Source organism: Lycium barbarum, chromosome 8 (genome assembly GCF_019175385.1).
Source record: "Lycium barbarum isolate Lr01 chromosome 8, ASM1917538v2, whole genome shotgun sequence".
Taxonomy (NCBI): domain Eukaryota; kingdom Viridiplantae; phylum Streptophyta; class Magnoliopsida; order Solanales; family Solanaceae; genus Lycium; species Lycium barbarum.
The window spans coordinates 118,719,176-118,732,245 of NC_083344.1; the positions used below are offsets into that span (position 1 = coordinate 118,719,176).

At 35.1% G+C, this 13,070-nt stretch overlaps 2 protein-coding genes and 1 long non-coding RNA gene across 3 annotated transcripts; 1 reads left to right on the plus strand and 2 right to left on the minus strand.

Annotated features, from left to right (window-relative positions):
• Positions 1 to 238: 238 nt before the first annotated feature.
• Positions 239 to 2,150, minus strand: LOC132608214 (protein FAR1-RELATED SEQUENCE 5-like). The gene is made up of 6 exons (XM_060322276.1): positions 1,684 to 2,150; positions 1,434 to 1,596; positions 841 to 1,347; positions 531 to 650; positions 356 to 436; positions 239 to 271 (listed from the first exon to the last, which is right to left on the minus strand). The coding sequence occupies exons 1-6, from the start codon at positions 2,148 to 2,150 to the stop codon at positions 239 to 241; spliced, it is 1,371 nt and encodes a 456-aa protein (XP_060178259.1).
• Positions 2,151 to 2,177: 27 nt separating this feature from the next.
• On the minus strand, positions 2,178 to 2,900 carry LOC132608215 (protein FAR1-RELATED SEQUENCE 5-like). The gene has a single exon (XM_060322277.1). It carries the CDS (start codon positions 2,898 to 2,900, stop codon positions 2,178 to 2,180), a length of 723 nt encoding a protein of 240 aa, XP_060178260.1.
• A 597-nt stretch (positions 2,901 to 3,497) lies between these two features.
• Positions 3,498 to 5,408, plus strand: LOC132605347 (uncharacterized). Its single transcript, XR_009569153.1, has 2 exons — positions 3,498 to 3,731; positions 4,284 to 5,408. It is a non-coding gene; the product is annotated as an uncharacterized LOC132605347 (long non-coding RNA).
• The last annotated feature ends 7,662 nt before the right edge of the window (positions 5,409 to 13,070 follow it).

Consider the following 13,070-nt stretch of genomic DNA (forward strand, 5'->3'; position numbering starts at 1 on the left):
ATAAAAAGAAATCAAGAATACAATTTTGATTATGTTATTGGTTGCTTTAACTAACGAACCAATCAAAAGTTTTCTAAAAAAAAATTTACCATCCAACAAAAGAAATTAAGGATCTTTTACGAATGTGTGTAAGTATACTACTATCTAAAAAATAAAGGACTAGCTTCTCCTGCCCAAATGCCTCAAAATCATAGTATCACATCATTCTCCGAGAAGATCTGACACTTCAATTGTAGTTTCATCCTGATTTCCATGTACTTGCAGATGATTGCTACACAAATAAGAAATAATTTGAATTAAAAAATATTCAAATATATTAATCATAATTATATTACCCCTAACGTTGTGAGAGTACCTGTGTAGTATTCTCAACACCTTGTAACAAGGTAAAAAATGAGACATTTGAGTCATCCAAATCCAAGTCAAAAGCAGTATCCTTAAAAAAAAAGACAAATCCAAGACAAATTAATAATATAGAACAATTGTTTAAGATAAGAAATTTATATGAAAAAGAATAAAAGAAAACTAACTTGTAAACTGACTTCTGATATAGACGGTGTTGCTTGACGAGGAGTGTATACATTGTTCTCAAACAAACTTTTTATTGGTGGTGCATCAACTTTTTGAGATTTCACTATAATCAAACAAAACTAATTAGATTATTACAAAAGTTTATTATCAAATGAAGACCTACATAATACTTACTAGTTCTCCCATGAGTTGGTTGAGTAGTTTTTTCCATTTTGGATTTCTCCCAATGATTTTGAATACGCTCTTTGCGAACGCCTGGTGCTCTTACATACAGAGGATCCAATACCTTGTCTTCTATATTTTTCTTACCATTTTTTTTGCTGAAGAATGAACAGTAATGTTGTCCAATTTTCCTAGATAGTCATCCAATTCATCTGAAGCATTTTTGAGATGTCTTTGAAAAATTTCTCGACACTCTGTATTAGATTTGCTAAGATAAACAAGATTGTAACAAGCCTTCATCACACTATTAGTGTAAACAATCTCAGATGATTCCGAATTTCCATTGCTAGAAGAGCTCTTGCTTGGCAAATCTTTTATTCTTTTCCTCACATCTTTGGTCCATCTCTTCAAAATATATTTCGCTAGGATTTCTCTAACCTTATTAGAAGTGAAAACTAGTAGACAATGTGCACATAAAATACCCACAGATTCAAACTTCTTGCAAGTGCATGTCACATGTAAAGTTGTGGAATCCAACTCCACAAACCAATTCTTGGTTGAATTATGCATTCTTACTTCATATTTGGACACTTGACCATCACAATATACTTGTGGCTCAATATAACATGCCCCAGATCCTTTGAGAAACTCTTTCTAAAACATGTTATAAATCTTGTGAGTGTAGACGATAGAAACTTGAGCTAAAATTGGACTACCTTTTACAGCAAGAGTAGGTCCACCTTGTTACAGTTGAAGTCTTCATGTTCTTCACTCAGCCGCCACTTATTTACTTCATTTTTCTCATAGTTAGTGACAAATATGTGCAAATAAGTGCTCAAGTCACCAAGCCCGTTTAATACATGATTAGTACTTTCACTTCGAGATGAGGCTTTCAATCCAGCACTAAAGACATCATTATTAAAAGTTGTGGACCACATGTGTCGAATATTGTAAAGATTCTTCAACCATTTATGTTCTTATATATTATACATTGTAAGCATCATCTCCCAGGTTTCTTCAAACTCAGTAATAGAATCACATTCTGACATACACTTGTTGAAAAGTTTAGAAAAACCTTTATCATTATTAAGTGAGCCCAAATGAGATGGGGCATTCTGGGATATGTGCCATTGACACAGTCTATGTCTAGTTCCAGACATCACTTTTCTAATATCAATTGCCATTCCTTGAGCTTGATCAGTTATAATAGTTTGCGGGGAAATGCCTCCCATTGACTTTAAAAACGTAGAGAATAACCATTTGAAAGATTCTGCCGACTCATCAGATAAAAAAGCACAACCAAAAATTATATTCTGCCAATGATGATTTATTCCAATAAATGGTGCACAAATCATACGATACTTGTTTGTCCGATATGTGGTATCAAAATAAACGACATCACCAAAAATCTCATAGTCAATTCTAGATCGACCATCTCTCCAGAAAAAGTTAGCCATACGCCCTTCAGAATCAAGTTGAACATCCTAATAAAAGAGACTTTCACTCGCTTGTCTATTATTAAATTCATTAACAACACTTTGAGCATCCCCAGTTTCCGCCTTAGATTTCATCAACTGGTTTATAAAATTAAAACAATCTTTCTTTGAATAGCCTGAAACATCAACCCCTCCAGCTTCTTCTGCCAGGTAAGAATAGGTTGCAGTTGGCTTTATACCAGCATTAACCATGTTTTCACTAACTAGTTTTTTGGCTTTAGTTATAGAACGAGCTGATTTTAGCAAATGTCTCTTTTTCGGTGAAGCCATCTCATGGTTATGTTCTTCTATAAATCTATCCACCATGAAAAGACTATTAGGAATTTGACGCTTAAAGATTATCATTGCAGGACATTTTGATCGCGTGTCAATATGATTGCAAGACACCTTACTGGATTTTCTTAGCCTTTCATCTTTTTCCCCATGCCTATAGCATACGGAACGTTTTTCCCTAACCACTTCGTTACCTTGAAAATAATATTGCTTATCCTTCCGTACACTGAAACCTTTGGAATGTGCATATTCACAATATAAAATATAAGCCTCTTTCTCGTCTTTAACAATGTGATTTTTCATTTTCCCTTCTAATTCAATTATGACATCTTCTGAAACTTCCTCTTGATTTTTTTGCTCATTCTCATCTTCCGCTCTAATATCTTCTAATAATACTTCGTCACTCTCAGCATTATTTGCCTTCTCAAAAGTTGACATTCTGATATTTCAAACAAGGAGAAAAATATTTATAACATGTATAATCATAGAAAAGGAGAAACATACATGCAACAATAATCAAAATTCCCTCAAGTTCATGAAATAAAATATAAAAGACTAACCTAATACTAATTGAAAATAAAAGGAAGCAGTAGCAGAAAGAGACATTAGCTTGTTTGGTTTAAATTCGTATATAATATTTGATGATCAAATAGTTGAAACTGATTCAGATTATTAAGAAGAATGCTTGATAATTCATTAAAATATAACAGATATAGACAATAGCTTCTTTCTACATGCATATAAACTTACGTATGAAGTTAATAAGGAATCACCAATTTGAAGCCAATTTCCTTATTCCTAATAAGCTTAATTTGAAATTCCACCCGCTCCAAGAATGTTGCAAAGCTTCGGAATAGGCAGAATGCTAGAAGAGGAATGAGCAAAGAAAGTTGATCCAATGACGGCAACCCTAGCTTAACTGATGTGACGTTGTTAATTTTGCTACTTGTTTTAAATTTTTACTTTATTAAAAAATAGGACTTTAAACCTTAGTTTATTATCTATGGTTAATTTAACTGAGTTGGAATTCATACTTTTACGTAGAAAATTTTGTTGAAGGCCAAAGAAACGTTCAACAACATTCTTGATATATAGAGACATACGTATATTTCCTTCAACATTTCAAGAAAAGGGCAGCACCGTGGTAGGGGAAACATTTCTCCTTCAACGGAGTAAAAATGTGAAAAATTATAAAAGGGTTATACCCACTTCCGTGTGATAGCTTCGAAGTGAAGTAAGGTGAAAGAAAATTAATTATTGCCATATAAGGTAAAAATTCTCCTCTCCTATACATATTTAAATTCGTCCAAGCCATAGTTAAATTGAGAAATGGGGAACTACGAAATTAGTTGTGGGAAATCGAATAAATTGTTATTGTCATTATATGGACTGTTTAGGGATTGTAATAAATTGTTTGGTGTGCTGGAAAATTGTGGGATTGGCTGTAGTTGTTGTTGTTATGTTTGTTGTTAGACTATGTATATACGAAAATAAAGAAGTGTATACAAGCATCGGTATAGGAATTTATATTGGGCTGTTTTGGAAGTGATTTAGGAATGGATTTGATTCAATTTGAATATGTATTTGTTAATATTGTTATTGGTATTGTGATTGATATTTTGGCTAAATTGTGGGAATTGACGAAATAAACCCGAACTTGAGAATAAAATCGTCACTTGGAAAGAGTTGAATTTGTGGGTTGTTATGGTGATATATGGAATTGGGGAAATGCTGCCTGTTTCGTTTTAGGATCAAATTATCAATTGATATACATGATATACGAAAGTTATCTAAAGTCGTACATGCATTTCCCTGTTATAGGATTAGCATCAACATTAAGACGAGTTCGTTTTGGGTTTATATTGGCGACTTAAGGTATGTAAAGCTAACCCTTCCTTCTTTTTGGCATGATCTTTATGAAACAAACAGACGATGTATATATATGACTCCAAAATAACTCATATTCTTAGAGCCACTAGAATGACTAATGTTCTTGACTTCCAGAGACTATTTTATTATGTCTTGATACGCGTATATAATTCCAGAGGTTCTATTTTGATATAATTCACAGTGTCATTCGAAAGGTATTTGATATGACTATTGTCTTGGTTTTCAAATGAAGATTCGTTTTGATTATTCTATTGAGTCTCAGATGTGATTTAATTTGCATATGGTTTCTCACTACTCTGCTCGTGCATGCCTCAATACATCTTTCACTGAGTCCCGGGCCAGGACATGTTTTCGTGCACAGATCCACTGCATTATTCACTAAGTCCCTCACTAAAGGGCCGGGACACGTTATATATATATGTATATGATGATATGGGGATGGCGGCCAGGATGACACATGATGACCTTATTCACCGAGTCCCTCACTAGAGGGCCGGGACACGTTATATATATATATACATAATGATGATATGATTTTATTTACCGAGTCCCTCACTAGAGGGCCGGGACACGTTATACATATGAATATGAACAGAACGATTCTCTAATGGTGACATTAAGTTTCATAACGAGCTAAGTCTGATATTGACACCATGATTTATGATTCAAAGGTAAGCCTTATGGTTTTCTGGTTATTGTACTGGTGTTTTGTACTCCTCACTCCCATATGATCATGTTTATTGTATTTATGCTTTACATGCTCAGTACATATTCCGTACTGACCCCCTTTCTTCGGGGGTGCTGCATTCATGCCCGCAGGTACAAATGCTCACGTTTGTAACCCGCCAGCTTAGGAGTCCTATTCAACTATCTTGGAGAGCTCCCTTGTTCTCGAGCCTAGATTTTGGTACAGAATCTCTTGTGGTGTATATGTATTTTATCCAGGGGTACGGCGGGGCCCTGTCCCGTCATATGATACTGTTGTTACTCATAGAGGTCTGTAGACATATGTGTGGGTTGTGTATCGATGTTGTTCAGTTGTGTCTATATGGATTATGTTTTGGGATGTTTCGTAGTGGCAGCCTTGTCGGCTTGCGTACATATAAATATATATATATATATTGAGAAGTAATGTGTTATGATAGCCTTGTTAGCTCGTTTATGGCAGGGATGTTCCCTTATGTATTATGAAAGCCTTGTTAGCTTATGTACTATAATGTCTGTTGAGAGTTGTACCTCCCTAAGAGACAGGTTGTTGTGATACGTCTAAATAATGCGATAGTTTTGAGACGACGTCTTGCCTTGGTATTGATAAGTCTGTATTATGCTAGTTGTGGATGATTATAGTTAACAGGTACATATAAGTGTCCAGCTCGGGCACTAGTCATGGCCCACGAGGTTGGGTCGTGATAAAAGTGGTATCAGAGCAGTTCGTCCTCGGAGTGTCTACAGACCGTGTCTAGTAGAGCCTTGTTTATCGGTGTGTTGTGCACCACATCTACAAACAGGAAGCTACAGGACATTTAGGATGTTACCTTTCTTTCATATCTAAGACCGTGCGATAGAGCTCATCCATAGGAAATGAAATTCCTTATATTAACTTTTGATTTCAGCTAAAGAATGACATTGACAAAAGAAAGTGACTGATGATATTAGAAGCTACACGGTACACAGGTAAGACACGGTGCGAAAGAGGCATCTCGGGTAATGTAAGAATATTGGAGTATGATCGACATGTAAAGTTGATGAATGAAAGGGGAGGTAGATCGGAAGTTATAACAAGATAGATCGTTAAAGGATAAGGTACGTCTCGAGGTGCGATATGTGAGGTAAGTTCTGACACCTTTATACTTTTTATTGGAAATTGGGAGCTCTGTGTGACTATGATATGATAGTATATATATATATAAGAAATACAGAGGAAACTCTGCCAAAAATTTTCTAGAAATAAAAAGAGAATGAGATATAGGTTTGTAATATGTCCTGAAAGGTCGTGTTGATAGTAATGATAGGATTTGACTAAATTGAGAGTACGGATGACCTCGAGAAATAATTTAACTGCTAAATTGATGGTAATACCAATTAGGAGGTCGATATCAATATAAAAAAAGGGGGAATTTGAATTTGGAAAGGGCTTGTGATACTAAGAGATGATTTAGAAAGGGCTAGCAAATTTTGATAGAATGTTATATTAAGGTACCGACTGAATTAATAAGCAGGGATAAACTATGACGAGTTTATATTTAAAAGAAGTAGTAATATGATTAAGATAAGAGTACAGAGGAAAAATAATTGTGACGGATATGAATGTATTGGTAAGACAACTTGTGAAGTATTAAAGGATAAGATTGACTAGAAAGGGTAAAAGGTTAAGTATGCTTACTCCACAAGGTGTAATTAACCCATAATAAGAATCGTTAATAAGGTTAAGAAGTGTTACACTATGGGATTGAATACGAACATGATATAATGTTAATACAATGAGGATTGTTATGAAAATAAATAAATCCTAGTGAGGAAGTGGCCAATGATATGACGTGATCTATGTGACTAGAATATAAAGGTAAGTGTGAAATGGAAAAGCGAGCTATAGAACGAATAAGAAAGGGGTCATGCACAAGTGAGGTTTTCCGAATGATACAGAGGTAATATAAGATTCCTCATGCACAGAATAAAAGATAGACATAGACGGAAAAATAATAAGGGAATTCTAAAGGAAGTACCCAAGACAGACGTAACAAATGGAGTATGAGTATAAAATAAAAGAGAAATATATAGTTACGGACTTAAAGGTGTAGTACGACGACAAGATGATAAGATAAGATCATCATTAAGATGAACTTGACATGATTTTGAGTAAGTTAGAAGTCATTACTAGGCACACAACAAGGGTAAAAGGGCATAAGGCATAAAGGAGTGTTGCGTGTACACGACTTCGCCTCGGAAATAGTGGAATCCTTAAAGGACAAAGACGGTAGGCTTGAAGAACAAACGATGTATTGTAAATTTATTAAAGGAAACATATGATACAGGTTGGGATAAAGATAATGTTGCAAGGAAGCTTTGGACACTTATCATCAGAAAATAAGTGCTACCTAATTGAGAATTTGGATCGACTACAAGTACTAAATAATTATTGATTGGAGTGAGTGGAATGTGGCCTTGGACGAGTCGCTACATTGGTTGGATTACTCGATTACAGATTATCAGATGACATTTTGTACTATACATACAAAGGTCCTCGTCGCTTTGAGATTTTGTTAAGGTATCGTACGTGAATAATCAAAATCATAAATTATAAAGAAAAGATATGGATATGGTACAGTATACCAAGTAAATTGAAAAAAATATCAGATGAATTTGAGATTGGGAATGGGGACATGTAGCAGAATATAAACAGATAATAAGTACAGCCTTAAGGGGGGAAGCGAGTGAGAGAAATGTAGGTGCAAGATGGAAACAACAGACACTAAAATATATTTGATATAGATGCTTAAACTTCAAGTGAGATCCCTTGCTGAAACAAGTTAGTAAGATCACAAAGCCAATAATAAAAGGATTTCTGTCAGGATGGTATTTGAGACAATGCTGAGAATCATCTGTAAAGATCTTGGATAATATGGCATTAGAAAGTGGATGCTTATAAAAACAAAGAATACGACAAGAGAATGGTAACGAGTAACTTAAGAGATATTATAAAGGATAGCAATGCTATATTGGATTGGAGGCTAACATGTTGGAATAAAGTTGTTTGCTAATGATATTGTGACTTACAAGTAGCAAAGGAGAAGGGATAGAAAAATCTCCTACAGTAGGATATGAGAAAATCAAAGGGTGAATAAAGGAAGGGAAAGGAGTCTGACAAAAAAACGACATGACATAATATGTCTAAAGTGTTATAAGATGGATTAAGGGAAATTTTGAAATGGTTTAAGCGAGATGATCAAAACGAGTTGGTTACTAGAAGACAGTGAATTTAAAGAGAACGAACAAAAGGACGGGCACCTTAAGTTTGGGTTGCAAGCTATATTACTAAAAAGGGCTAATGCGTAAGATGACCTATGGGTCTCAATGAATTTATGGAGAAGAACACTATGAAAAAGGCATCTATCCTATGGTGAGATAGTTATAGACATTAGTCAACGAAGGGAGATGGACCTTCCACATTACGAGGCGATACGACAATCATATACGTAAGAATGAAATGGTAAAAGGTATGGATCGAAGGACAAAAGAGTGACGAAAGTTCAAGATAGAACTTCATAAATTGATGTAAAATGTGAAATATATTTGAAAAATGGCCATATGATAGAAGATAAGTATTACCTCAATGTGATAATAGGGGTGCTATAGGAAAAACTACCTATACAAGCGTTCACTCACGATGTGAGACGAGCATTTACCTCAAAAGTGTGCTCTCGAGAGATTCATTATGGGACATGATTAACATGAGATTTAAACCCCTTAAGATCATCATATATTTTAACCTTTATTCAGATATAAGTTAAGTGAGAAGAGACACCCGAAGAGGATTCTAAAGATAAGAAAAAGGTTCCTGATTATTAAGTAATCGCGAAAGATTAAGAGATGACATGGTATCAGTATGTAACAAATGATTCACGTGGTTGACTTAATAATGTGGGTATAGAGGTAATGACTATGCAAGTAAGATTATGGGAATAAGTAAAATAATGTTACACCTTAGGAAATTTCGTTTTATCCGTAGAGTCTGCGAATGGTCTACAGGTTACTAGAGGCATGAAATACTCCAAGGATTGTAAAGTCTAATAAATCGACAAGGGATGTCTGCACGTTATAAAATCTTAATTAAATATTAAGAGGTAAGGTGAAGTGAACGATACATCTTAAGGGAGTAACTATAGAAGAAGAAAGAGTCGAGTTATGACTAAGTACACCAGGGAGAGAGTAAGTGATTTAGTCGGTATATGAATTTATATTGGGCTGTTTTGGAAGTGATTTAGGAATGAATTTGATTCAATTTGAATATGTATTTGATAATATTGTTATTGGTATTGTGATTGATATTTTGGCTAAATTGTGGGAATTGACGAAATAAACCCGAACTTGAGAATAAAATCGTCACTTGGAAAGAGTTGAATTTGTGGGCTGTTGTGGTGATATATGAAATTGGGGAAATGCTGCCTGTTTCGTTTTAGGATAAAATTATCAATTGATATACATGATATACGAAAGTTATCTAAAGTCGTACATGTATTTCCCAGTTATAGGATTAGCATCAACATTAAGACGAGTTCGTTTTGGGTTTATATTGGCGACTTAAGGTATGTAAAGCTAACCCTTCCTTCTTTTTGGCATGATCTTTATTGAACAAATAGACGATGTATATATATGACTCCAAAATAACTCCTATTCTTAGAGCCATTAGCATGGCTAATGTTCTTGACTTCCAGAGACTATTTTATTATGTCTTGATATGCGTATATAATTCAGAGGTTCTATTTTGATATAATCCCCAATGACATTTGAAAGGTACTTGATATGACTATTGTCTTGATTTTCAAATGATGATTCGTTTTTATTATTCTATTGAGTCTCAGATATGATTTAATTTGCATATGGTTTCTCACTACTCTGCTCGTGCATGCCTCAATACATCTTTCACTGAGTCCTGGTCCAGGACATGTTTTCGTGCACAAATCCAGTGCATTATTCACTGAGTCCCTCACTAGAGGGCCGGGACACGTTATATATATGTATATGATGATATGATGACATGATGATATGATGATATGGGGATGGCATCCAGGATGGCACATAATGATCTTATTCACCGAGTCCCTCACTAGAGGGCTGGGACACATTATACATATGAATATGAACAGGATAATTCTCTAATGGTGACATTAAGTTTCATAACGAGTTAAGTCTGATATTGACACCATGATTTATGATTCAAAGGTAAGCCTTGTGGTTTTCTGGTTATTGTACTGGTTTTTTATACTCCTCACTTCAATATGATCCTGTTTATTGTATTTAAGCTTTACATGTTCAGTACATATTCCGTACTGACCCCCTTTCTTTGGGGGGGGGGGGGCTGCGTTCATGCCAGTAGGTACAGATGCTCACGTTGGTAACCCGCCAGCTTAGGAGTCCTATTTAGTTATCTTGAAGAGCTCCCTTGTTCGGGAGCCTAGATTTTGGTACATAATCTCTTGTGGTGTATATGTATTTTATCCAGGGGTACGGCGGGGCCCTGTCCTGTTATATGATACCGTTGTTACTTTTAGAGGTCTGTAGACATATGTGTGGGTTGTGTATCGATGTTTTTTAGTTGTGTCTATATGGCTTATGTTTTGGGACGTTCCCATTCGTAGTGGCAGCCTTGCCGGCTTGTCTTGGTATTCATAAGTCTGTATTATGCTAGTTGTGGATGATTATAGTTAACAGGTACATACCAGTTTCCAGCTCGGGCACTGGTCACGGCCCACGAGGTTAGGTCGTGACAAAAGTGGTATCAGAGCAGTTCGTCTTCGGAGTGTCTACAGACCATGTCTAGTAGATTCTTGTTTATCGGTGTGTTGTGCACCACATCTATAAACAGGAAGCTGCAGGACATTTAGGATGTTACCTTTCTTTCATATCTAAGACCGTGCGATAAAGCCCATCCATAGAAAATAAAATTCGTTATATTAACTTTTGATTTCAGCTAAAGAATGACATCGACAGAAGAATGTGACTGATGATATTAGAAGCTACACGGTACACAGGTAAGACACGGTGCGAAAGAGGCATGTCGGGTAAGGTAAGAATATTGGAGTATGATCATGACTCATTAATTTAGCACATCTTGACCCAATTCAAACAGTTGGTTGGGTTAATGAGCCATCATATATAAACTCAGCTCATAGTCGATTATATCACCAAGAATTGTGGTGTGTTGGATAAAACTCACTTTACTCTTAATCAAAGGCCTCGGCTTCCAGTTCTAGAAATGAAAAGAAATTCAGGTATGAAGTTTTCTCGGGCCTTACACAACAGCACATATTCAACTAGTCGTGCGGTCCAAAAGGAATACCAAAAATCGGGTGGAAACAAAAAAGGGGACATAGTCAACTCGTTAAGCTTATTCGTTTAAAAATAAAATGTACAATGATTGATTAGAGAACAAGTATCCAGGATAAGTGATTTTTGTTAATAATCTAGACTCTGTTCAGTCATGAATCTTGTTACACTGTTCATCTCTTTCTTTTAACATTTGTTCTTAATAACCTTCATCTTTAACAACACCCCAGCCATGCCAAAATCGTCCTTTATCATGTTTTGGACATTAAAACAGCCGCTTTATCACCTAGGAATTTATAGGTTAATCCATCGAATTTATTAAGAATTTAAGAGAATAACTATATACTAAGTTAATAGATTTATAAAAACATAGATTTATATTGACATAATTTACATAGTTATAAATTTTACATGATTTAATTATGGAGGTAGGTTTCCCTTTCGGGGAACCCCAGAAACTACTTTACACTAAGAGAAATATTGAAAGCTAATACTATTTTATAATAAAAGATTATATTACAGGAATTTTGATGAGGGAAAGGCATACTGGCATTTGAAAGAGAAACAGAATATGGACGTTGTGGCTTTTTGTCGTGAATGTTGTTGATGATCTCTTTGCCTCTTCACAAATGATCTTATTTATAGTCATTTGGCGGACTTCAACTTCGGACTCCAAAATACTAAAGAATGTTTCTGAGTTCAGCCGGATTCTCTTTGAGCCCCATCGTCACGTGAATCTTTCAGAACCCTTTTGCTGATCTGTCCTTTGTTGTAGCTACTTTATTAAAACTTGCATTAACAAAGTTACTTTATCTATATTGTCTTCTAGCCATTGCTGTTTTTTTCAACGAATCTTTTCTTTTCTTCTTTTGTCTTTGGCTATCATAATTACCTCTTTTACTAATTTCTTCATGTGTCTAAATTATGTAGTGCAATGGAATCAAAACTCATTCTAGAATCTACGCCATTTGGATCTTGCGAGTCTTGAAATACACTGTTCTGAAAATTTACCATGTCTCCTTCAAGATCTGAATTATGGACTAGCGACATCCATAGACTAGGATTTTGGACTATATGCTTATCTTGCTCTTATTTTGTCTGAAAAAGTCTTTCTAATGTTCGTTTAACTATATTCTCTATTTTCTCGTTCTTTTTCTTCTTGGCAAGTATATATTTATTTATAGAGGTAGCTCTTTGTATTAGTGTCTTTGGTAGTCTTCGTCTTGTCTGGAGAAATGAACATCCCTCATCTTCAGCAAAGTGATAGCCATCAACGGATTTGATAAGTCTTTACCGGCTGCCGTTTGAATCGGACTAGTTGTATCCTTATCCGATACATTGGATCTAGCTATATTCATGGGGGAATGCACGTCTGTCTCATCCATTTTAGTCTGAGATGGAAAACTCTGAGATTGTGCTAACTCGAACTTGACTGCCTGTAGTTTGTGTTCTAACATCTTTACTTGCTCCAAGAGCTTCATCTTTTCTTGGATCAATGTCTTATTTTTCTGGTTTAGTCTTTTAAAGGCTTCGATCATAAAGGAACAATGGTCACAAAAAATTACTTTGTCTGTGTCTTTTTGTATGTTGTACTGACAAATTTTGTTTGGGTTTTGTCTGAGTGCTAGAGAAATATAGTAGTTTGGACCCAATATTCCCCTAGCATAATCTAAT